Source organism: Pinus tabuliformis, chromosome 5_1, assembly GCF_031772625.1.
Source record: "Pinus tabuliformis cultivar Carrire ecotype Pingquan chromosome 5_1, CPIR1, whole genome shotgun sequence".
Lineage (NCBI taxonomy): Eukaryota > Viridiplantae > Streptophyta > Pinopsida > Pinales > Pinaceae > Pinus > Pinus tabuliformis.
In genome coordinates this window covers 81,779,565-81,807,207 of record NC_142305.1, presented here as the reverse complement: position 1 = coordinate 81,807,207, position 27,643 = coordinate 81,779,565, and the positions used below count along the sequence as shown (strand labels likewise).

The 27,643-nt window shown below is 38.2% G+C and overlaps 1 protein-coding gene across 1 annotated transcript; it reads right to left on the bottom strand.

Moving 5' to 3' along the window:
* Positions 1 to 22,258: 22,258 nt before the first annotated feature.
* LOC149163536 (F-box/kelch-repeat protein At5g15710-like) lies at positions 22,259 to 23,389 on the bottom strand. The gene has a single exon (XM_089429161.1). It carries the CDS (start codon positions 23,387 to 23,389, stop codon positions 22,259 to 22,261), a length of 1,131 nt encoding a protein of 376 aa, XP_089285287.1.
* Between the last annotated feature and the right edge of the window lie 4,254 nt (positions 23,390 to 27,643).

Here is a 27,643-nt window from a genome sequence, read left to right as displayed (position 1 = left end):
TATATATATATATATATATATCTTGCATTTAAAAAGGTATGTTGATTTATACATTCATTTTTATTCATTTGTATACTATTTTTAATTTATAACTTACACATATATTTGTTTATTTTATAAAAGATGAAGAAGGATGCAAATGGAGCACCAGATAGTTTCAGAGCCTTTATTGAAAGAATTAAGATCGAAAGACTAAAGAAGCAATGTCTTAAGAATGTTGAACTTGATTCAACTCTTACTCATTTCATTTGGAATGGTCTTGTGATCTGGATTTAAACAGGAACGCAACAAATTACAGAGATAACCATAAACACAGATATGCAACGGAAATAATACTTCATTTCATTAATGGAAAATACTGAAATATGCTTACAACCAGAAATGGAAATAAACCAGCTAGGGCGATGGTAGCTTATCTCTGAGAAGAGATGTGGTGGCTACATGCCTCTGAACTGTGTTACAATGAGGCTCGAAGGCCTATTTATTGTTGAGAAACAATGGAAAACCTTTCACATCCCGAAACCTAACCCTAGAAGATGAAACGCCAAATTGTGGGCCCCGTTTGGGTAAATTGGTACATCAATTTCCCGGGGTCGTAACTTTGGCATACGATCTCCATTTGACGCGTACAATAGCTCGTTAGAAATATCTATCCAAGTACTACCACTTTGGGAGGCAACATGGGTCCATGTTGCCCCAGATTTCCCAAAAAACGTCGTTTAGGGCCTCAAAACGGCTCCGGAAGTTCAGGACCCGAAAAATTGCTAAAAATAGTAAATTGTGCTACAATTTAGGAAACTGAAAGACTGAAAGAGACAGTTGTGGGGGTCCAAATGGGATAGGTGGGTGGCCACCAACATCCACTTGGATCATTCCTCCCCCCTTAGGAAGCAATGGTCCCCATTGCGTTGAGTTCCTCCATCTGCTGAACTTGGTCCCTGGTGAGCTGTTCTGCAATCTCTGATGTGTTCAGAAATGGTGGGAAGCATGGTTGACGACGGTCCACATTGATCACTTGGTGCAAGCGAAGGAATGGAGGAATGCTATGCTTCAAAGCATTGTTACCCGTAGCCTTGGTACTGGTGTAAGGACCATGTCGGAGTGGTCTGAGTTTTTGATGGGTTCTGGTAAGGCGTTCTCTCTGCAGATGCAACCAAACTTTGTCGCCCACCTGAAACTTGTGTGGTACCCCTGTGGGTGAGGAGAAGTTGTTCCTGTGTCTTGTCATGACTGTATCCCTTTGCTGCTACTGCTGCATGGAGGAACCCTTCGCGGGGGTCATGGATGTGATGACAATCTTCCCCTTACTTTGGGAGTGAACCAGACAGATGAATTTCCTGGTCTGGGAGATGAGCTTGCTGCCTTTCTTAGCGGTGATCAAAGATGTGGCGGTAGGTGGGGCTACCTCTGGTATCCTGTATAATGAATTATTCAAATAAATAATGACAGCACGAGGCCTGGACTCATACACAACATGTCGCCTCCACAAGTATGGCTGGCCTAATAATACATCACAAACATCCAGAGGTGTAACATCACACAATACCTCGTCTGTGAAGGGTTTGATGCTGTAGGGAAGGCGGCACTGTTGGTGAACTTTTAGATCTCGTCCTTTGTGAAGCCACCCGATACTGTACGGTTGCGGGTGCGGTGTAGTCGGTAGGCCCAACCGCTTCACGACCTCTACTTAAATGAGGTTCTTTTGGCTGCCACTATCGACAATGAATTGCAGCGACGAACCCTTCACCCACATCTGTGAGTGGAAAAGACGCTCCCCCTCTTCTGGATCTGCAGGTTCATTCTTCTGGATCTTGGCAGTGGCAACAGTGGCGCTGGGATCCGCATCAATGATCTGCTTCCCTTTGCCATTCCCCTTGTCAGGTTCTAGCTCAGGGTCAGAACATGCATCTGATTCAGAAGCCTTCAACTCGGCCACCAGCGACTGCTTGGTCCGACACTCACTTGTGTTATGAGTGGGACTCTTGTGGAACTCACACCACTTTCCTGTGTCCTTCTTCATCTTCGTGGTGTTGTTCTTTTCTTGCGGCTTCGACAAGTTGTCTTAGTTCACCCCGCATTGGCTTTGTCCTTTGGGCTTCGGATTTGCAAATCCAAAGTCTCGCTTCTTCTGTTTGAAATTCTGCTCGATTTTGACAGCGTATCGATATGTTGTGCCAAGTGAGGAGATGTTCAAGAACTCCATATCTTCCTGGATGTATATGTGTAGGCAGCCGCGGTATTTGAGTACCAGATGCAGCTCAAAATTTTTGATACCCAACTGTGTGCGAAGGGTATGAAAAATGTTTGTGAACTCCGGCACATCTTGGTCTCGTCCCTGCCGCAGTGTGGTCCATTTGATGTATTTGTCCTCGTAGCTTTTGATAGGGTAGTACTGCTCCTTGATGGCATCCCAGAAGTCATTCCAAGTGGGTGCAGCTGAAAATAGTGAGCCTCTACTTTCATCCTTCTGCTCGCAGTAGGTTTCCCACCAGTCCTTGACGTGGGGGGCTACTTTGAGAAGAGCGAAAACAATCTTTTCGCGATTAGAAAATTCATGAACAGAAAAATACCCATCTAGCATATTTAACCATTTATCTACGACATCTGCATCTATTTGACCCTCGAAGATGGGGATTTAAAAATTAACTTGTACCTTAAACGGTGTGTCGTTTCCAGAGTAGCTGTTGGAAGCCGATGCGTCGCCTCTGGGTAGCCGCTGAAGGATCTGTGCAAAGTTGTCCATCATCGCGTTCCTTTGTTGCTCGAGGGCTTCTTCGAGCAAGATTTTGATAGGATCTCCTGCTCTCTCGTCTTTCTTCTCATCCGCCATGGGAGGCTGTTGGGATTTGCGAGGCTGGTCTTGCAAAGGTTTGACCAGTTCAAGCCCTAACTCCTTATATCCGGACCTCGTTGGGGACATGCAAAGAAAAACAAAGAAAAAGCAGACGGCTCTAATACCACTGATCTGGATTTAAATAGGAACGCAACAAATTACAAAGATAACCATAAACACAGATATGCAGCGGAAATAATACTTCCATTCATTAATGGAAAATACTGAAATATGCTTACAACCAGAAATGGAAATAAACCAGCTAGGGCGATGGTAGCTTATCTCTAAGAAGAGATGTGGTGGCTACATGCCTCTGAACTGTGTTATAATGAGGCTTGAAGGCCTATTTATTGTTGAGAAACAATGGAAAACCTTTCACATCTCGAAACCTAACCCTATAAGATGAAACGCCAAATTATGGGCCCCGTTTGGGTAAATTGGTACATCAATTTCCCGGGTTGTAACTTTGGCATACGATCTCTGTTTGACGCGTACAATAGCTCGTTAGAAAGATCTACCCGAGTATTACCACTTTGGGAGGCAACATGGGCCCATGATTTCCCAAAAAACATCGTTTAGGGCCTCAAAACGGCTCCGGAAGTTTAGGACCCGAAAAATTGCTAAAAATAGTAAATTGTGCTACAATTTAGTAAACTGAAAAGACTGAAAGAGACAGTTGTGGGGGTCCAAATGGGATAGGTCGGTGGCCACCAACATCCACCTGGATCATCTTAACACCATTCAATATCAAGTAATACAAGGCAACTGTGAAGACATTGCTAAACTCATACCTAAAAGGGATTATGCCCTAGTTATTGCAGATATTCCCCATGGTTTAAATATTCCAAACATTGACTATGATAGTGACCCTTATACTTATCAAGCTCTTAGTAAAGTGGTTGCAGGATTTCTAGAAGTCACGTCATCACCATTATGGAGATTTGTGACATTTCATTCAGACACACAATTGGCAATGTTATTGTCAAGCTTCAAGGGGAAAACAAATTCAAGGATGCAGCTTACATGGTAAGACATTTAAAATGTATATTTGATTAATGTTAAAAGATTCATTTATGTACGAGTTAATTGAACTTTTACTATTTCATTTTACAGGCAAAAGTCAAATCTCCTTAACCGTGAAGATTTTTGGAATATAATCCTAACATCTACATTTATTTTTTAGCCTAAGTATTCTTGACTTAGCCACATGCATTAAAAATCATGTTCACACTTGCTTTTTGGTAAACTAGCTCGGTGGACCAACTTTCCCTTGTTTTTTGCCTTTAAATGCTTAATATTATGGAAATATTGGTCCAACCACTTTCCTAAACCATTTAGACATCTAAGTACATGTTCACGCCTAACCACACCTCATCCACTTGAGTTATTTGAGGATTGTCGCCCCACATGAAGATTCCCCCTTAAATCAAGGGATTTGGTCCCCCGGACCATTTTAACATGTTTTAAAGTTGCCTTCCTTGGGAAATGCACCCCTCCTCATGATTTCCTTGTGGCTGATAGTTGTCATAGGTTGTCTTGAGTCATTTTTGCTATTTTAGGCATCCCTTTAGCTTTTATTAGCCTTTTCTAGTTTTTTACTAGTTTTTTCCTAGTTTCCTAGATTTGGCAATTTCTATATAACCACCTCCCTTTGGGATTAGAGGTCTGGTTGCTCATGTATTACTATGGTTCATTAATTTAATACATTGATTTTATGGAGCAAATTCTTTCTCTCCTCTCTTGAATATCAGCAAATTACTTGTGTTTAATTTAACTAAAATTCTAGATCTATCGGAGTTTCTGCAGGAATTCTACATGGTATCAGAGCTAGTTCGAATCTAGTGGATTGTACACAGTTTTATTTGTAGGTATAGATCATTAGGAGGTGCAGCGAGCAACAATGGATCATCTCTCAGCCCACAAAACTTGTTCTAAATCCTTTCAATTACTTCGAATGGAAGACAGAGATCACTCTGCTCCTCGGAAGCAAAGGGCTTTATAGGGTAACAATGGGAGTGGAGACTGAACCGAATTCTGCAGTGGAGAAGAGCAAGTATTTCAATAAATTAGATGAGGCAATTGGCTTGATATGCCTATAAATTTCTAGAGAACTCCTCTTTCATGTCAGTGGAGCCACTACTCCCGATGCGGTCTGGACCACATTGGAAGGACTATTTGGCAAGCAGGATGAAATGAGAGTGCATCAACTGGAGAATGAACTCACATCCCTCAGTCCAACTCATTTCAGCAATCTGCAAGAATACTTCACCAAGTTTAAATCCCTCCTCATTTAACTTGATGCATGTGGAGTCAAGAAAGAGGAAGATCAACTCATCCTTTCAATTCTCTCGAAATTAGGCCCTGAATATTCTGTATTTGTATTGTCTTTTCAAGCATCTCAATTGACTCAGGAAAAATGGAAAATGCCTCCATTGAATGACTTCATTTCAGCATTGACTCAAAAGCAAGCTAAGTTAGTCCAAATGGGTGCCATCAAGCATTCAAAGAACCAAGCACTTGCGGCTACTGATGCCCCAAAGAGTAGTGGAAGAGACAAGCAAAAAAGGAAGGGTAAATTTAATGAATCGAAGAAGGAGAGACCCATACAATCTTCAGAGAGATCTTCTTTGCCTAAGGGTAAGAAGAAGAAGGAAAGAACACTTTTCGGCTACTGTTCCAAAGGTTTTATCCCGCAGAAAATTGCATGAGGAAAACAATCGATGAGATGGCTAAGCAATTGCAGCAGCACAATCTCACTGTACCCAAGAATGCAAAGAAGAAGGATGATAACAGAATGGGAGATGGGAGAGGGAGAGCACGAGATGATCATGCTTTAATGGCTGTCACATCCACTCCATCATCTTGGATCCTTGATTTAGGTGCATCGAACCATATGGCTACATCAAAAGATGAATTTTCCTGCATCGAAGAAAGCACTAGATCCCCAATTTACTTGGGAGATGCCACATCTGCAAAGGTGTGCGAAGAAGGAATTGTAGACCTTGAAGGGCGTTGCTTCAAAAATGTGCTTCATTTTCCCTCACTGTCCGCAAATCTTCTCTCGATATATCAGATCACTCATTCCGGCTCTGGAAGGAAGGTGGAGTTCACTCTGGACTCCGCAATGATTACCGACATTTCCACGGGCTCACAGCTTGCACATGGAATTGCAGATCATGGTTCTCATTTGTATTTCTTCTCCCACTTTGTTCCTAAATATATTAGCACTGTATTTCTATCACAATCTAATGATATCAACAGGTTATGGCATGAAAGATTTGGCCATCTAAACTATAAGTACTTGCATCAACTTAGCAAGGAAAACATGGTAGAAGGATTGCCCGCTATTAAATTCACAAGCGGTGTATGTCAAGGATGCATTCTTGGCAAGCATCCGAAGAAAAAATTTGACAAAGGGAAGGCACAAAGATCTTCTTCACCTCTTGGGTTGATTCACAGTGACATCACGGACCCATTCCTGCATCCTTCAATCAGTAAGGCTCGATATGTACTCACCTTCATAGATGATTTCTCTCGCTTTCCTTGGTTATTTTTTCTGAAATTAAAATTGAAAGTATTTGAATTCCTTATAGAATTTAAAGCACTTGCTGAGAATGAGTCTGAGTGTAAGATTAAGATACTCAGCACTGATAATGGGGGGATTATGTCAAGAAATATGTGCAGCAACTTTGTATTGATGCAGGTATAGAGCTACAACACATAGTGCCATATACACCACAGTAGAATGGTGTCGCGGAGAGGAAAACCCTGTCATTAAAAGAGATGGAAAATTGTATGCTACAGTCCAAATCATTAGCTCCTAAGCTATGGGATGAAGCTATTAATTTTGCAACATACATTTAGAACTGCATTCCTCACAAAGCAATCAAATGCACCACTCCATTTGAATGTTGGATCAGTAAGACACCGAAAGTGTCGCACTTTTGCATTTTTGGTTCACAAGCATGGGCTCACATTCCGACAGATAAGAGGAAGGCTTTGGAGCCTAAAAGTGTTGAATGTATCTTTGTTGGATATCCTGACAATGTCAAACGATATGGATTGCTGGACTCTCACACTTAAAAGTTCCTTGTAGCTCAAAGTGTGAAGTTTGAAGAAGAATCACTACATGATTTTTCAGCAAACCCTGCCGAGGAACTGCTTGTTACCACTGATGAGGAGGAGTCCGAAACTTCTTCGAGCACTTTAGAGTAGCCATCAGAGAAGCCTCTTGGGTATGATTCAGAGGATGATGAGTAATTCATGGCTACTCCAACGTAGCTGCCAACTTGAGCAGATAAAACCCTGCAAGATGCGGGTGAACTAGTCGGTGATCCTGCGGATGCGAGAAGAACTAGATCACAGTTTTTTGGGGCTCCTCAAGCCCTGGCTACCACCAAACCATTGCTTCCCATACATTGCTATATGACACTTGGTTCAGATCCACAGTCACACTCTGAGGCTGTTGGAAACCCGCTTTGGGAGGCTGCCATGGATGAAGAGTACTCTGCTCTCATGGAAAACAACACATGGGACTTGGTTCCACTTCCGAAAGGAAGAAAGCTTGTTCAATGCCGATGGATCTATCGAACAAAGATTGTTGTAGATGGTGAGATCAGCAAGTACAAAGCTCGACTTGTTGCAAAAGGATACTCACAGGTACATGGCATAGACTACACAGAGACATTTGCACCTGTTGCAAAAATGGACTCCATTCGACTAGTTTTAGCCATTGCTGCTTCTCACAGATGGGAAGTTCATCACATGGATGTGAAGAGTTCATTTCTTCATGGAGATATCAAGGAGGAGATCTATATGGAGCAGCCACAAGGATACATTCATAACTCTTCCCTCATTTGCAGAATAAAGAAATCTTTGTATGGCTTAAAACAGGTTCCCAGAGCCTGGTATGCAAAGATGGACTCTTTCCTGCTTTCCTTTGGATTCATTCGATGAAAATCTGATCCGAATGTTTATTTGCTGAAACATGATGATTCCCTTTTTCTGATAGTACTTTATGTAGATTATTTACTGATGACAGGGAACCTTACCTAAGCTATTGATTCGGCAAGATCAGCGTTGCGCTATCGAATTTCCATGACAGATTTGGGATTGGTGCACTACTTTCTTGGTCTTGAAGTTTCTCAGTCTACTTCAGGGATCAAGATGGCACAGTCTAATTATGCATTAGATCTACTTGTCCACTTTCAGATGACAGAATGCAAGCCAGCAACATCTCCCTTTCTTTTAGGGATCAGATTTGAGGATGCGGGTACTACACCTTTGGTGGACAGTACACTGTATCGACAGTTGGTTGGGAGTTTGTTGTATCTTACTCACACCCGACCTTATATATCTTTTGCAGTAGGATTTTGTTCTAGATATATGCAGGAGCCCCATGAGCTTCACTAGAAAGCTGCAAAGAGAATCCTTAGATATGTGAAAGGTACTTCTAGTTTTGGTATCTTTTATGCTGCAGATTGCCCACTTTCACTGATTGGGTACGCAAATTCTGACTGGGCTGGTGATGGTATAGACCGCTAGTCCGCCTCTGATTATGTTTTTAGCTTTGGTTCAAGGCCTTTTTCTTGGTCTAGCAAGAAGCAATCCATAGCCGAGGGAGAGTATAGAGGTGTAGTGAATGCAACGACACAGGCTATTTGGTTGCAGGGGCTTCTCTTCGAGTTTGGTATTCAGTATCCACTTCCGACTGTCATATTTTGTGACAATCAGGGGTCCATTCAGATATTGATTGATCAGTTTAGAGGCAGAGGACCAAGCACATCGAGATTCACATGTATTACATCCACAAGCTGATCTGTGACTGATTCATATCACTGCAGTACTGCCCCACTGAGCAGCAGGTTGTAAACATCTTCACCAAGTCTTTCACTGAAATGAAATTTTTAGAAATAAGAGCTATGCTTGGAGTCGTGGAGATAGCTGAGTAGGCCCTTCTAGCCACTTAGCCATTTTTCCTCTTTTCTTTTTTTTTGGGGGGGGGGGGGGGGTTCCCACGAGGTTTTCCCTCCTTCATTTTATGAGGATCTTTTATTTATTGTACCTAAGTACCTAACATGGCATCTTGGCAGGGACTCAGTTTAGATAAGTGAGTTAGGATGAAGGGGGGGTGTTGGAATATAATCCTAACATCTACATTTATTTTTTAGCCTAAGTATCCTTGACTTAGCCACATGCACTAAAAATCATGTTCACACTTGGTTTTTGGTAAACTAGCTCGGTGGACCAAGTTTCCCTTGTTTTTTTCCTTTAAATGCCTAATATTATGGAAATATTGGTCCAACCACTTTCCTAAACCATTTAGACATCTAAGTGCATGTTCACACCTAACCACACCTCATCCACTTGAGTTATTTGAGGATTAACGCCCCACATGAAGATTACCCCCCCTTAAATCAAAGGATCTGGTCCCCCGGACCATTTTAGCATGTTTTAAAGTTGTCTTCCTTGGGAAATGTGCCCATCCTCATGCTTTCCTTGTGGTTGATAGTTGGCATAGGTTGTCTTGAGTCATTGTTTCTATTTTAGGCCTCCCTTTAGCTTTTCTTAGCCTTTCTAGTTCTTTACTAGTTTTTTTCCTAGTTTTCTAGATTCGACAATTTCTATATAACCACCTCCCTTTGGGATTAGAGGTCTGGTTTCTCATGTATTACTATGGTTTATTAATTTAATACATTGATTTTATGGAGCAAATTCTTTCTCTCTTCTCTTCAATATCAACAAATTACTTGTGTTTAATTTAACTAGAATTTTAGATCTATCGGAGTTTCTGCAGGAACTCTACAAAGATCAACCATTTATAAATTATTGTGAGTTCATCCATATTGATAGTTGGAAAAAAGATGATAGCTATATGTCTATGGTTTTTAATCGAGTAGATGGAAAGAGTCATAGCCAAATACTGACTTATGATGTTGTCGCGAGAAAACTAACATATGAAGACAAAGAAGAAAATGGAGAGATAGTTAACATTTATCAAAAACCACAATTATTGATTAACTATCTTATAGACATGTGTTCAAATAAAGGAGATTGGGTTCTAGATTTATTTTCTAGCTCAAGTAAGTTTTATTATATGGAATTGAATTTCAATATGTTATTTCTTAATTTATATGTCATTGCACTAATTTACTTCATTATTTCTTTTGTGCTTGATAATTAGGTACGACACTAACACGTTGCCTTCAAAAATGAAGAAATTGCATTGCCATTGAAAAGATCCAATACAGTGCAATTTTATTCAGTAAAGAATTAATGCTCTTCAATTTCTTTTAGATGCAATGTAAGAAATTGGGTTGAAGAAAAGGGACTTTAGTGAATCACATGTGGCAAAAAAAGCAAAGGAACCCCTACCACCATTACGCGGAATGATTGGAAAGGCATACATTGGGAGATTCACAAACATCAAAGATCCATTAAAAGAGGAAAATGAGAAAAATGAAGCAAAAAATATTGTGGGAGAAGACAATGATGAAACTCTAGAAGACGAAGAGTTTGGATTACGTGACATTGTTAATTAAATTTAAGTTATGTTTGGAAATTAAACTCATTTTTTGTAACTATTAATTAGTTATACTTGTAATGTTTTGACTTTGACATTTTATGAGAAGAATAAGCACTCAATTAATGTTTATGCGTTCAATATTTGTATTATGTGATTTTCGCATTAATTTTTATGTTAATCACTATTTTTTGAAAAATTAGTGATTATTATTATTATTTTGAGTTGAGATTCATAAAAAAAATATTATTTAACCATTTTTACTTAAAATTTTCCTATGAAAATTGTGATTTTGACATGTCATCTCTAGTAAAAAAAGTACAAAAAATTATCAAAATGTGTAGTTTTCTAGTTATATCTATGTTGAAAATGGTTATTTTTATGTCAATTATTAAAAATTATTGTTTTTTAGAGACAATTATTTCATGTGGATTGAAAAATTAATTAACGATGTATCAATATGTAGAATATCGAAAATTCAAAATATTGACCTTCTTCTTTAAATATGCACAACAATAAAAAACTCACTACAAAAAAATAAAAAATAAAAATAAAAACAAGAAAATATGAAGAAGAAGACCACTTCAAAAATTATTAAATTTAGAAAATAATTATTTACCTTTCATACAGTAGAAAATTTAAATTCAAAAGATAGGCCTTTTAAAAAAAGAGCCTCATGAAGAATTACCACTTTTTAAAATCAGCAGGAAAATCACTACCATTCTAAAGCGTAATGTACATAAAAAAATTTAAAGTGTCAAAAACTATGCTCTAAAAAAAACATGTGTGTTCTGCATCACCCCTTTTCAAAATCAGGAGCATAATGTACATAAAAAAATTTAAAGTGTCAAAAACTATGCTCTAAAAAAAACATGTGTGTTCTGCATCACCCCTTTTCAAAATCATGTCACTTTTTTGCTATCTCTACGAAACGGATAACGGTATCAGTTCCCGTTTCAAAGTTTACATTGTTTTTTGTTTTTGTTTTGTAATTTTGCTAAATAACATAGAGATGGAACAAGCAAAAAACATTGAAAAAAAACCAAAGTATGAAATAATTATTAAAGAAATGGAAGACCGACGTCTCTTTCATTCTCATATGCTTGAATTTTGGGCCTATACAAGTATTTTCTATACACGGGAGAAGGTTCAAAATTGAACCTATCAAGAGGCCTCTCAAACACGTCCCAAAAATGCCAAGTTAAAATTAAATGTCAAAAAAAATGTAAATTTTTATTTATATTAGTCTTTAAAAAAATTAACTATTATAACAAAATGCCCTATGAAGGATTGCTACATAAATTGTCAGATATTCTTAGAGGTTGGGCCTGGATCTTGGTTGGCAACTTCACATGTTGCTTTATTCCCGTTTCTAAAATTCATGACATACAGAGTACGTAGCCAACATTTCAACTTTGAAGACAACTTAAAGTCATGTTGTTGATGTTACATTGAAAGTGAATGACCTTCAACCTTCATACGATTTTGTACTTAATTTTTGTTTACTCTACAGCCACTGAGAAATGGATCACAAAACAAAAATATCAAGTAGCAATAAATAGAGTGTAATGGAGGTCATTTCGTTGATAGATGTCATAATGGCGGTAGCTTTAGCAATGAAGAAAATAAAAATGATAGGAGGGTTGTAAGAAAACTTGTTTTAGACTCCTCTTAGTCACAATGCAAAGAGCAAGACCAACTATATTTTTTTGAGCTTCCTAACATATTTTATTTAAAAAACGATTACATTATTCAATTATTCTTCTCAGCCTCAATTATAAAATCAAGTTTTCATTTGTAGACCACGCCCTGTTGAAATCAAATGTATCACAATAAATTCACTTCCCAACACAACACAAATGTTGACATATCTTCAATGGCTTTACCAACAGAGCACATATGCTCTCTTTTCCTTTTGGACAAACCAAATTTAAGTGGATTATTTTCGTGGAGAAACAAAAATGAAAATGAAGGATGTGGTTTCTGCATTTTTTAGTTTCAAACAACAGGTTTAAGCGATCCTATCCATGTATCAAGTCAAATATTTGCCTTTGATGTTAAAAATAACTTCTCAATTCACGTGTGTTTTACATTGGGCTAGTCTAGTTTTTTCTTTTCCTTTTCTTGGTGAGTGGGAAAGAACTAAATAATGGAGCAACCCATTTATCAGGCATTGTGGGTGGATCTGTGGTCCACATGGCTGGTTGGGTTTCTATTGATTGGGATGTTTCTATATGCAACACAGTTGCTTCCTTCTCTAATGGATCAAGGCAAGTCTAACAAAGCCCTCGTTGAGGACAAAGAATTATTATCAAGTCTCAATTAAACAATTTTCTTAGCACCAGGGGCATTTTTAGGCAATGCGGGAGCACGACAGGTGATGCCAATTCACTTTTGGCTTGCTCTGTCTCCAAATCTTCAAGTGGATTTGTTTGCGAAACACTCATATGTGTTGTAATTTACAAAAGCGTTGGAGCATCGTGTCACAATGGAAGGTGACATTGATTTCACATAAGCAGCATTGTGCCTATAGACCCCCAACACTTTTTCTTTTTTCTTTTAGTTGTGGGCTGTCTTGGTTAAGATTGAAATCAACTACACTGAAAAAAACAAAGTCTATCATTTTCATGTTAATTTTTTTTCCTTTGTTATCTCTTATTTTTTAAAGAATCGTATGATTAGATAATTTAACATCATGTATCTAGTTTAAATAAACAAATTTTATAACAAGGTAGCTAAGTGTTAAATTTACTAGAATGAACATAGAAATAAATTAGGAAATACTTTAAAACTTGAGATGAGTTGGAGCTAAGTTGAATTCGAGAGATTAGTTGTCGAATGGATATAAAAATAAATTAAGAAATAATTTCAACTTTCATTTGAGTTGGAGCTAAGTTGGATTAGATATTTGTAGATGAGTTGAATTAGATATCTCTAGTTGTTTTCCTCTTACATTTCTCCAGAACATTTAGACTAAATTTATGATTGAGCTAACTAGAAACAACCTTTCCTACCACCTAGCCCCAAGGAAACCCTTAATTTCCTTATGACAGATTTGTTTAAGAAATGATCTTCTGCACAACCTAACCCTTCACTAAATGTTTTGTTCACACAATAAATTTGATCCAGACTTATGCAAGAACACAACAAAATACATATATAAACATAAACACAGAGATGCAGAAAAAATAAAACTTCATTTCATTAATATCAAAGAACTGAAATATGTTTACATATAGAATGGAAATAAACTAGCTCGGGCGATTGTAACTTATCTCTAAGAAGAGATGTGGTGGCTACATGCCTCCGAACTATGTTACAATGAGGCTCGAAGGCATATTTATTATTCAGAAATAATGGAAAACCCTAAACATCCAAAAACCTAACCCTAGGAGATGAAGCACCAATACTATGGGCCCCGTTCGGGTAAATTGGTACATCATCTTCTAGGGGTCATAACTTTGGCATATGATCTTTGTTTGACAAGCACGATACCTCGTTAGAGAGATATATATGAGGAATATAACTTTCAACTGCAAACGTCAGTCAAAATCTCACGTTTTCCCTTTTTCCTTAAAAAACATTTTTTAGGGCCTCAAAATGATTCTGAAAGTTCAAGACTCAAAAACAACAAAAAATAGTAAATCGTGCTACAATTATGGAAACCAAAAGAAATAATGGTACAATGGTGAGGGTCTAAGTGGAATAGGCAGGTGGCCACCAATATCTACCTGGATCAATCCTCCCCTCTTAGGAAGCAATGAACACCATTGCATTGAGTGCCTCCATGAGATGGGGAAACTTCTGTTGAACTTAGTCCCTGGTGAGCCACTTGCCTTAGTACAGGAGTTGGCCAGCTTGACAACCCGATACAGTTGGATATTTTATTGGTGAGTGTTCTTGATCCACATGTCCATGATCGAATTAGTTGTGGCCTGTTCCATGTAGTCTAGGTTTAGCTCTATTAGTTTGAGTTGTTCTGCAATGTATGATGTGTCTAGTAATTGTGGAAAGTATGGCCAAAGGCGGTCCACATTGAAAATAATTGTCTCCCATAGCCTTGGTAATGGTGTAAGGCCCATATCAAAGTGGTCTGAGCTTTCGATGGGCTCTGATAAGGCATTATTTTTGCAAATGCAACAAAAATTTGTTACCCACCTGAAACTTGGGTGGCACCCGATGTTGATCATGTCATTGCTTGTACTTGGCATTGGACTTATCCAAGATGTCGTGAACCTACTCATGAATGTGTTGGATGAATTCAATAAATCAGGTTGCTTTATCAACCTCAGACAGTACATGTGTGGATTTTGTCTGTGTAGTTACATGAGGCATGGAAACATCAATCAGATACAATGGTTGAAATCTTAGACCCAGTTGAAAGAGATTGTGACCAGTCGAGCTATGGAGAGCTATGTTATAATTTTGTTACACATAGGGAAGGGTCTCAGCCCAGGTTCTAAGATTCTTGGAGTTATACATGCGGAGTATGTGCACTCTCATCCTGTTGATGACCTTTGTCTGGCTATCAATCTCGGGATGGAATGCAGTCGACTTGGTGACCTTGGTGTCAAATAGTGTCCAGAGGCTTGACTAGAATGTGCTCAGGAACCTGCTATCCGAATTTGATATAATGGTCTATGGGATCCCAAAATGTACCCACACTCGTTCAAAGAAGAGTTTGATCGTGTCTTCTGTTGTGATACTCTTCTTGCAGGCTGCCAAAATAACCATCTTAGAAAAAATGTCCACGACTATAAATACAAAGTCATTACAATGCTTGGTAGAAGAGAGGCGAGAAAAATATTTCATGGGGATGGATTCCCAAGGTTGGTTGGGAGTAGGCAAATGAGTGTACAAGCCTTGCTTCTTAATAGTTGGTTTGGCGATGACGTAGGCAGTGCAGAATCTGATATATTTTCCAACATCATGTCAAAGTTTTGGCCAATAAAAGTACTTTTGTAGTACGACCATAGTTTTCTCCACACCAAAGTGTCTTGCGACTCGACTATAATGTGCCTCCTAAATCAGCTTGGCACGCTTGCTTGAAGGAACACAAAGGTGGTCCAAGTAGCATAATAATGCATCTTGGAGGTGAAAATCAGGAACTTTCTTGCCATCCACTAACATCTAGTATGTGGAGGTGAACTCTAGATCATTTTTGTATAGTTGCAGCCATCTAAAGGTCTCGTAGCGACAAGAATTGAGAAAAGTAATCAGTGGTGAAACTGGGGGTCGACTAAGGCAGTATTCAACATGATTAGTACTTCCCTTTTTGTATTTAATGTTCGAGGGGAATTTTTGCAGATATATAGACCACTTCTGATGTCGTTTGTTCTGCAACTTCTCTTGTGCCTGCATAAACTGTAGAATTCGGTGATAAGTGTGGATGACCATCTCCATCCCTAGAATGTACTTCTTCCATTGACGACAAGTCTATGCGATGGAATACATATCTTTCTCATAGGTGGGGTACTTCTAAATTATATCGAAAAGCATCTCACTATGATAGGTCAATGGATGTCTGTGTTAGGTGAGGACTACACCAATAGCATAGTTGGAAGTGTTTATATCAACTTCAAATGGTTGTTGTAGGTCTAGAAATGTGAGTATCGGTGAAAAGCAGTTACGACACTTCAACTTAGTGAACGCTTTCTGTTGGGACTCAGACCAAGAAAAATTTGCTTTCGCTCTTCCCTTAGTAATCTAACTCAAAGGCCAAGTGATATGGGAGGATCCCAACACGAACCTTCGATAAAAATTTGCAAGGCCTAAAAAGTTGTGAAGTTATGTTAGAGTGGTCGGGGATGAACAATTTTGAATGACTTGGAACTTAGTTAGATTCACATGCACATCTCACTCATCTATGATGTAACCCAGATATTGGACCTGGCTCATGTCAAAGGTGTATTTCTCCAAATTGGCACATATTTTGTGCTGCCACAGGGTTTGAAGGACATTCTGAATGTGTTGCAAGTGTTTTTACCAACTCTTGTTGAAGATGAGGATGTCACCCAGATAAATAACCACAAATGAGTTAGTGAAGGGCCACAAGATGTCATCCATTAGCCTCATAAAAGTAGGAGGCACATTTGTCAACCCGAAGGGCATAACCAACAATTAAAAAAGGCCTTACTTGGATTTGAATGTGGTCTTCCATATATTTGTGGACTCTATTGGAACTTGGTGATAGCAAGAATTCAGATCGATCATGTTGAAATACTTGGCCCCCTAGAGGTGGTCTAGAAGGTCATCAATCTATGGGATTGAATACATGTACCTAACAGTGATTTTGTTTAGTGCCTGATAATCAATTCAAAGCCTCTAGGTACCATCCTTCTTTTGTACAAGTACAATAAAGCTCCCACAAGGCAAGGAACTTGGTCAAATGTTCCCTTTTTGTAGCAACTTCTAGATTTGTCGCTTGATCTCCTCATTTTCCAGAATGCAGTGACGATATATCGACCCGTTGGGTAGAGGTGCTTCGAGAGTTAGATCGATCAAATGCTTGACCTGACAATGCAAGGGTACCCCTGTGGGTGAGGAGAAGATGTCCTTGTATCCTTCCATGACCTTATCCACCTTCTTCTGCTGAGTGGAGGAACCCTTCTCAGGGGCCATGGATGTGGCCACGATATTCCCCATAGTTTGAGAGTGAATAAGAAAGAAAACAAATTTCATAGTCTGGGAAATGATTTTACTACATTGCTTAGCAGAGGTCAAAGAGATGATTGTAAGCGGGGTTACCTCTGGTATCTTGTATAACTTATTTCCCAAAGAAGTAATAACATTGTGAGGCCTCGACTCATACACAACATGATTCTTCCACAAGTATGATTGGCCTAATAATACATCACAAACTTCAAGAGGAGAAAAATCACACAATACCTCATTCGTGAAGGGCTTGATGCTATAGAAAAGGAAGCACTGCTATCTTACGCGAAGATCTCATCCTTGGTGAAGCCACTCAATGGTGTACAACTGTGGGTGTGGTGCGGTCGGTAGGCCCAACCGCTTCACAATCTTTACTGAAATGAGGTTATTTTGGCTCCCACTGTCGACAATAAATTGCAGAAGTGAACCCTTCACCCACATCTGTGAGTGAAGAGATGCTCCCCATCCTCTGGATCTTCAGGCTCAATCTTCTGGATCTTGGTGGTGGCAACAGTGGCGCTAAGCTCCACATCAATAATATGTTTCCCTTTGTCATTCCCCTTGTCGAGTTTTGACTCAAAGTTAGAACATGCATCTGAATCTAAAGCCCTTAACTCGGCCACTAGTGACTGCTTGGCTCAACACTCACTTGTGTTGTCAAAATGGCACTTATGGAACTCACACCACTTTCTTGTGTCCTTCTTTGTCTTTGTGGTGTTGTTCTTTGCTTGCGGCTTCGATGGGTTGTCCTCGGTCACCCCGCCTTGGCTTTGTCCTTTGTTATGTGGTTTAGGGGCACCTTTCCCTTGCTTCAGATTTGTAGATCCAAAGTATTGCTTCTTATGTTTAAACTTTTGCTTGATCTTGACAGTGTATCAGTAGGCGGCGCCAAGCAAGGAGATGTCTAGGAACTCCATCTCGTCCTGGATGTATTTGTGTAGACAACTACGGTACTTGAGTACCAGATGTCAGTTAGATTACTTGATACCCAACTTCGTGCTAAGGGTATGAAAAACATTTGTGAACTTCGGCATGTCTTGGTCCCTTCCATGCTGCAGTGTGGTCCACTTTATGTACTTATCTTCATAACTCCCAACAGGGTAATATTGCTCCTTGGTGGCATCTCATAAAGAGTTCCAAGTGGGTGCATCTGAAAAAAGTGGGGGTTTTCTCTTGTCCTCCCGCTCACAGTAGGTTTCCCATCAATCCTTGATGTGGGTGGTGGCTTTGAGGAGTGCAAAAGTAACCTTCCGTATTGGAAAAATCATGAATCGAAAAATACCCTTCGAACATATTTAACCATCTATCTACGACATCTGCATCCACCTGTCCTTCAAATATGGGAATGTCAAAGTTGACTTGTACCTTAAAGGGAGTGGTGCCACCAGAGTGGTTACAAGATGAAGATGTGTCACTTGTGGACATCTGTCGAAGGATCTGGACAAAGTTGTTCATCATCGTGTTCCTTGGTCGCTCGAGGGCTTCTTCTATCAATATTTGGAAGGGATCTCCTACTTCCTCATCTTTCTTTTCTTCCACCATGGGAGGTCGTCGGGGTTTGTGAGGTTGATCTTGCAAAGGTTCAACCAATTCGAGCCCTAACTCCTTATACCCTAACCTCGTTTGGGACATGCAAAGAAAAGAAGAGAAAGAACAGACTGCTCTAATACCACTGTTCCAAACTTATGCAAGAACACAACATAATACAGATATAAACATAAACACAGAGATGTAGCAGAAATAAAACTTAATTTCATTAATATCAAAGAACTGAAATATGCTTACATACAAAATGGAAATAAACTTGCTCGGGCAATGTTAGCTTATCTCTGAGAAGAGATGTAGTGTCTAAATGACTCTAAACTATGTTACAATGAGGCTCGAAGGCCTATTTATTATTGAGAAACAAAGGAAAACCCTAAACATCCAAAAACCTAACCCTAGGAGATCAAGTGCCAAAACTATGGGCCCCGTTGGGGTAAATTGGTACATCAACTTTCTGGGGTCATAACTTTGGCATATGATCTTCGTTTGATGCGCATGATACCTTGTTAAAAATATTTATCCGAGTACTATAACTTTCATATGTAAACATCAATCAAAGGCCTATGTTTTCCCATTTTCCAAAAAAAGGCCTTTTAGGGCTTCAAAACGGCTCTGTAAGTTCAAGACCTGAAAAACTGACAAAAATAGTAAAATGTGCTACAATTATGAAATCTGAAAGAAATAATGGTACAATGGTGAGGGTCGCAGTGGAATAGGCGAGTGACCACCAATATCCACCTAGATCAAAATTCCTCCCAGTGTGTGATGATACAATATCATATTTATGTTTGTAGTACTTTAACAAGGTGACTTCTCTAGGCTTTTCCTAGCACATTTTAAAGTGAATTTTGCGTTGAGTTAGGTTAGAAATTGAGATAATTATAATTCAAGTTTTTAAATCTATACCCTGGAGTTCTTCAATAAGCTAAATCTATTTCTACATTCAAAAATATAATTTAAATGACAAAACATCAACATCTCATCAAGAATACAATCATGTTAATTCTAAAAAAAAAAAACAAAATATCACCTATCCTTTATGTTTTATTTACACATTAATTCAAAATCTTTACACTTTTTAAACTAGCTTAAGTTGGTCCAATATCCATGAACCTTCTCCAACTAATCATAAAGTAATTTCCTATTATAATAAGATGTAAAATCTTTTCCCAACTTATTAGGAAGTAATCCCCTATAAATTTTGTTTTCTCACTTCATCCAAAATATGCGCAACTTATTTTAATCTCCTCCTTTGTAGCTTTTGATTTTGATTCAATATATAGTGAATTAAATCTGGATATCATTATTCTAGTGATCTCATAGTGATAGTGATTGAGATTTTGAGTATAGCCATGTCTTAGTCATGTCATAGTAATTAAAATATTGTGTTCGTAACAAAAAAAAACACCTTAAAATTGTGACAATTAAATTAACTGGTTGCATTTATAATTTACATCCATTCTATCGTAATTATATTTAGTTTAGCTTAACTTTCATTTATTAATTATAACATTCAATAACATTATTGAATTGTTAAGTTATAAAAAAAATTAGAGGCAGAATCCATTACAAATCTACTAAGTTTCATTCAATTTATTGTAACTAAAATCTATTAAAATTCTATAGAATTAATTTTTAAAAGAGCAAACACAATAATCATCCCATTTGATTGAAAATAAAATATAAATATAATATATTGCTATTAATTAAAATATATATATATTTAAACTTTCTATTATAAAAATGTTGCGTAAATATATTTCTTTTTAACTGAAATTTAAAACAATCTCTTTAAATTGATTATTGTACACGCCCACGGCCCACCCACTTGGCATGAGTTGTGAACACGTTTTCAAAAGCATTTGCAGTACACTTCCACGTGGTGTGAGTGTCAACACCTGTTTAGAAGCATTTATCATACACGTCCATGTGGCATCATAACATTTATCAGACACGTCCATGTGCCATCATCCAAGGGACCACTAAACTCCGTATTACTACGGCAAAGATAAAACAACACACCAAGATTTTTCTTACATTAAAAGTTGGGGTGAAGACACTACACATATAAAAGAAAACAGCAAGATTTCACTTACCATTCAAAGTTGGGGTGACGACACCACAAATATAAAAGGACATCTCATTCTAAATCACATGGCAGACTTGGCCCTTAAAAGGTATCTTTAATTTTAAATCTCCATTCCCACTAACCGAAGCCAAAAAGCACAGAACCTTACTATTAGCTAAATATTTTACTTTTTATTAACTAAGTGTTCTATTTTTTCTTAGGGTTTTTCTACTAGGTTTCACAAATGTATATATAAATATGGTGTGTTTTTATATATTAGATGATAGGTGGTGTAATTTTGGGTATTAAAGTACTTGCAATTTTATGTTTAGATGTATTTGTTTGAAGTTAGCACGTTTATAAGACTAAGTCATAAGGTATTTGGAGTTATTATTTTCTTCTCACTATGTTAATATTTGAATTTTGTTATCTTAATTTTGAAGTTTATTAATTAATATATTAAATATAATTAAACAATTTTGGTTAAGTATATATCAAATTTTTTATAAACTAATAATATTTATGGTTTATTACTATTTAAAATTATATAACTTTTAATAAAATTAATTTGGAATTTGTTTAGGTCAAATTATGTGAAATATGTTTAATTAAATTATGATTTTGTGTTATATAGAATAAGTTTTTGATTTCATATATGGATTCAACACTCTGAAAAATCTTTTGGACACTCGGATTATAGAGAAATCACAACTCAAACTTGTGATTCCAACAAATCTCAACCAAATTTTAGGAAAATTGGATAAAAAATATGCTAAAAAATCCTCCAAAATATTAACAAATAAACTACCACATAATAATCTATTAACATATAAAATCTTAACCTTTAATAAATATAAATTCATTTATTATTTATTAAAAAATATATTTAATGCATGACTATTTATATTCATTTTTTTTTAAATTAATACAAATCTATTTATTTAATATATTATTAAAGTGACACACTAAAGGTCACTAGTTGGAAACTCCTTAAATTAAACCTAACAAACCAAAAAAACATATCATCAATGGTTAAAATGAAATAGGTTAAAATGAAATAATTAATATAAATATAGAATAAAACAAAATATTTAATTCATTATTATCCTACTTAATCTCATTGATCAATTATCTATTGAAAATAGATTAATATATACTTAATCTTATCCAATACATCAATATATACTTATACTTATCTTACAGTGCAAATTGTTCAAAAATAGAATATTAGGAAACAAAATAGAGCTTTTAACGCACGTCAACACAGGAGCTTTTAACGCATTTAAAATGTCCAAGAAATCATTCAGCCATTAGAAGAGACTTCCGTGTATAGCTGTCTTTCCCTCTCACAGATTAATTACGATACAACCCCACAGCCAATACCTCACTGAATTCAATAAATTGCATTCAATACAGGTATATCTATTATCAGAACTCATAAATTTACAGCACTTAATGACTACTGAAATTATTAAATTTTGTCTGATCTTTGATGGATTTTCGCTCTATGCCTAGCTGCTACATCCAAAGCAGCTTTTTACAATAGGCTCTGCAGCCACGATCCATTGCTGTGTTACAATTTTTTCTTCCAGACTAAAAATAAAGCTTGCAATTAAAACACTTTGAATCAGACTTTCTAGTTATGTAGGCTGGGTTGAAAGGCAAGGCTCCTCAGATGTAGGTTCTTGCGATCCTGGTCATGTAGATCAGGACAGCTTATATGTAACCAACTCCATGTGCCGTGGGTGACACTGTAGACAACTACCTGTAGACTCCCATGAGCCCTCAAACATATCTTATTTCCCACTCCCACGCACTCAAACCACGTGGAGCACGAATCCCTTCGAAACTGTCGACACACAGACTCAGGCATCCTCCCCATCTCCTTCCAAGAAAATCCATGACCATCATCAAAACCTGCATCCTTGTGAAGAAGCTCCCACATCCTCACTTCTTTCAGGACGTGATTCTCTTCTATGCCTCCAACCATCACTATTGATGATTCACATGCTACCAATCGATGCCATATATTGGATCTTGAATCAGGTACATCAATGGCTACTGACTTTCCTTCACGGAAGTGGTACGCCATGATACCGTCCGGCACCGTCAAGCAGAACAAGAAACCGTTGCACACAAACATCTCATCGTTCCTGATCACCAGACCATGAGGCAAACTGCCTCTAACCTTCCACGACTTTGTTGATGAACTATACACTTGTGCTATTACGCCGTCCTGCCTCGTCTTGCCCACCACCACGACCTCGTACGTTCCCGGATCGTCCCCCGCTACGATTGTCTTGGCCATCACACTGCTCCCTCTGAGCATCGCTGGCAGAGTAAAGCACGTCCTGCTGAGCGGATTGCAAACGCACATCCGCGAGAACGAACTTCCAAAGGTGATTGGATAGATGGGGACGTCCACCAAAAGCAGCCCTGCCGCCGATCCTCTGTAGCTCACAGCGCGAGTATCCGGCATAAATGAGAGGGAAACTGTTTGCCAGGCCTGGCTGGTGAAAGAATAGAGCAGAAAACCCATCCGAGTGTTGGGCATACACAGAATAAGGCACGGTTGTCCACCGCCTGATTCTGCCCACAGACGACCGATATGCTTGGATGACAAAGCATCGTTCCAACACTTGCAGACGCTACGGAAACGAAAAACGCAATCGAGGGGCAGCCGTGCCAGCAGAGACTCTACCAAATGTTGAGGCAGTTCAGACCAGATTGATCCATTGCCGGCTGAATCTTCTAAATCTGCAGCCATTGACCACTGTTCAATGCCTTCTAAGAACTTAGTATAGTGAATGGCCGTTCTGATTAGTGAGGCCCATTACAAATAGCGGTGGCCACAGTTACGACATCCTATCACATCATTACAATCCTCTATCATTGACCATAAAACCCCTAAAAATAGACACTATTATCACATTTCTCTTTGGTATTACCTCGAAATGGAAGGCGTGAATTTGACGGCTTTATTTAACTATTTATTTTACCTTTTGGATTTTTTCCCAATTTGGCCGGACAATTTTTTTTAATAATAGTTTAGTCTAAAAAAAACATTTAAAAAGTTTATAAATCAAATTTATAATTCTAAGAATTTTTTTTATCAATTTTCATTTTTAACCCAACAAAACCTAAAACAGTTGAACAGTGGCTACAGAGAAATTTGTCTTTTCGAGTGGATGAGCAGGGTCTCTTTCGTTTTCATAGGCTCTAGTTTTGGGGCAAGGCTAGTATTCGCCACACGCGCCCATGTGGCATGAGTTGTGAACACGTATTTAAAAAGCATTTTGCCGGCATGTGGGTTGTGTGGGATCACTGAACTCCATGTTACGAGTGCAAAGATAAAACAACATACCAAGATTTCACATACCTTTAAAATTTGGGGGATGACGACACAACAAACATAAAAGAAAAGAAAATCTCAATCTAATTCACCTGGCAGAGTTGGCCCATAAAAGGTATCTTTAATTTTAAATCTGCATTTCGCAGTAAGCGAGGCCAAAAGGTAGAGAATATTTTTGGTACAACGTCAGGAAATGGAGAACCTTCTTGGTGCAGGATATGGTGTTAGGGGGGCCATGACGTTTTGATTAGTTCGGATTTAAACAAATATAATGGTAAGCGCATCATCTGTCATCAAAGTTGAGAAGGTCTAGCCCGCTGAGATATATGTGGAGGAAGAATCGAGTAAGGTACTTCTGGTTTTGTTTTCATAACTTTCGTATTAGTTTTGGAACTAGAGTTGTTATGAGCGTTTCATGTGAACACTAAGGGTACTATTAGCTAAATATTTTACTTTTTATTAGCCAAGTGTTCCACTTTTTTTCAAGGGTTTTTCTACTAAGTTTCACAAATATATATATACATGTATATATAAATATGGCGTGTTTTTATATATTAGATGATAGGTGGTGTAATTTTGGGTATTAAAGTACTTACAATTTTATGTTTAGATGTATTTGTTTGAAGTTAGCACGTTTATAAGACTAAGTCATAAGGTATTTGGAGTTATTATTTTCTTCTTACTATGATAATATTTGAAGAATTTTGTTATCTTATATAGTAATTTTGAAGTTTATTAATTAATATATTAAATATAACTAAGCAAAATAGAAGTTTATTAATTAATATATTAAAAATAATTAAATAATTAAACTGCCTTTTGTAAGAAAGCGGTGCGATCGCACCAAAACCGCTTTGGAGGCGGTTTAGTGGCCCACCACCGAAACTTGTGAAAAATTTCCCGCTGACTATTATTCCAATCTTCCTCTCTGCTGAAAGAGAAAACCTTGAACCTGACTCCGGGACTGTGCAGGGAAGAAATTCCCCCAGAAGCAAAGGCCGACTCTGACCGATCTTCCTCCATAGTCTTACCAGACCCGGAAAGAGAAGCGAGCCAAAAACCGATAATTGCGATTTAGCTTCCTATGTTTTTTTTCCTATACACCTTTTTGTCCTCTTCCTCCTGATTAAAGCAGAGCTCCTTTAGATTGCTCGGCGGCATTGCAAGCCAGTTCATCCAAACTCTATTATCCAGACACCTGACCCCTTGGTTGGCCAGAATATCAGCCAACTTGTTGGCTTTTCGACGCACATGGTTGAATCTAAGAGTGCGCAGTCCCTCAAGATGTCCCTAAATTTTCTGGAGAACCTGTATTAGCCTCCAATGTTTTGAAACTTTCTCCGGCCCTGTTCCATTACTGATTTTTTTTGCTGCGGTTGATGACTAACACTAAATCAACTTCTATTATTACATTTTGGCAATTGTTCTGTTTCAGAAATTTCAGACCTTGTTCCATTGCCATTAATTCAACCATGTTGTTGGTGGCTTTTCCTAGATGCCCATAGAAGAGGGAGATAATGCTTTCATTTTCATACCTAAGCACCCCTCCAAAGCCTGTTATGCCCAGATTTCCCTTTGAAGCCCCATCTATGTTATACTTTAAAAAGCCTTCCGGGGGAGGATTCCAGAACTCCTTACCCGGTTCCCTCATGTTTATTTTCCTGTCTATACCATGTGCACTCAGCCCCTACATGCCTAATTGCCTAAGAATTGATAACTCTGCGTCTGAGGGACGATTTTTAGGGAGATCCCTGACTGTAGTGCTGACTGTCTCCTTAAGCTGTTTTGAGATTTGCTCCAACACTCGAAGAGCGAACTTCTTCTCTTCTTTGAAAATTCTTCTGTTGCACTCTTTCCACACATTCCATATGATGAAACTTGGTAACAGAGCCCAGGCTGAGTTAAGAATTTCATGTTTCGAGAAATTATTCCTCCAATTGGTCAAGGTATTTGTGATGTTGTCTTTGTCTCTATCCGACTATCTGAAGATGTTGGCGAAGAAATCCCATAACGTGGAAGTGAAAATGCAGCTATTGAGAAGGTGTTCTAAGGTCTCCTCTTGGCCTTCGCAAAGCTGGCATCTGGAGGGTCCCAGAATACCTTTCTTCCTGATATTATCCCAGGTTAAGATTTTTCTATGGTGAACTAGCCACATAAAGAGTTTGATCTTCATCCAGCCCTTGTGCCTCCATAGCTTCTGCCAAGTTCTATCCGTAGCTTAGGATTCCATCCCAAGGAGAATCCCTTTAGCTTCCTTAATGTTAAAGTTGCCTTCATTGTCACTGCCCCATCTTAGTTGATCCTGCCCTTCTGTCACTAGTATCATCCTCTGATCCAACAACCTCTTAAGGGTCTCTGCTTTACTGTTCATGTTTCTATTATCTCTAACTTCTATTTCCTTCCATATTCTCCATTTTTCTGTGTTGTGAGAATGCTCCCAAAAGTCCTTGACTTTCCTTAATATTTGTTTGTTTGTTTCCTGTTTGAGGCCTGTAAAATCTTTTGTCAAAAGAGTTGGTTCTTGTTTCCATTTTTCCTCCCAGAATAGTGCCAGGTCTCCATCTCTAATTTCCTAGAAACAATTTTTTTTGACAACCTCTCTGTTCTCCCAGGCCTTATTCCAAATGTGCGAGCCCTTTATATATCTAGACATTCTTATGATATCTTGAGGAAGCCAGGCACTAGCATATTTTTCCTTCCAGATGCTTGCCCATTGAGCCTTAGGATCTTTCACTCATCTCCACCAAAGTTTGGCCCCTAGAACCTTACTTAGAATTTCTATATCATCCAATCAGAGGCCTACTTGTTTCTTGGGTTTACAAATCTTATCCCATGAGACTAAAGCCCATTTTTTCCTTGTTTCCTCTTTGCCCCAGAGAAAATCTGTTTGGATGTTTCTAAATTGCTGTAAAACTCCTTTTGGCGCTGGGAGAGCTGATAACATGAAGACAAGGATAGCTTGTAGCACAACCTTTGTGAGAACCAGTATACCCGCTAGATTTAGAGACCTGTTTGCCCATTTCCTGACCTTGTCTTGCATCTTGATGATTAACGGTTCCCATATGCTTTTGAGCATAGGTTTAGCCGTTAAAGGAACTCCCAAATACTTAGAGGCCCGAAGAGAGTCTCTTTGAAATCCAAGGATTCTAGAGACATTTCTCTGGATGGCTATATGTGTATTAAAGAAAAAAAAAATTGATTTGGAAAGATTGACTTCCATACCTGAAGTCGAAGCAAAGTCTTTCAAAATTTGTTTGTAAGCTAGCGCTTCTTTGACAGTGGGAATCCCCTGTAACATAGTATCATCTACAAACTGTTGATGCGTCAATGCTTGCCCATTTTCCGAAAGTTGTAGTCCTTGAATTTTTTCGGTAGCTCTAGCATATTTGATGGACCGCCCCAGCCCTTCCATCATGAGGATGAAGAGAAAAGGTGAGAGCGGATCTCCTTGTCTGAGACCTCAAGAAGGCAAAAAAAGTTCATAGGGTGAGCCATTAATTAAAATTGAAAAGTTGGAGGAAGTCACCAGGGCCATAACCCATCTAATCCAATTATGGTCAAAGCCAAGCGCACCAAGTACATTCTTGATGTATATCCAACTTACTTTATCATAAGCTTTGGCAATGTCCAATTGCATTATCATCCCCGATTTCTTTTCACTGGTTAACG

Coding starts and splice junctions, on each gene's coding strand:
- LOC149163536 (XM_089429161.1), bottom strand. CDS start 23,389: ATGGCTGCAGATTTAGAAGATTCAGCCGGCAATGGATCAATCTGGTCT.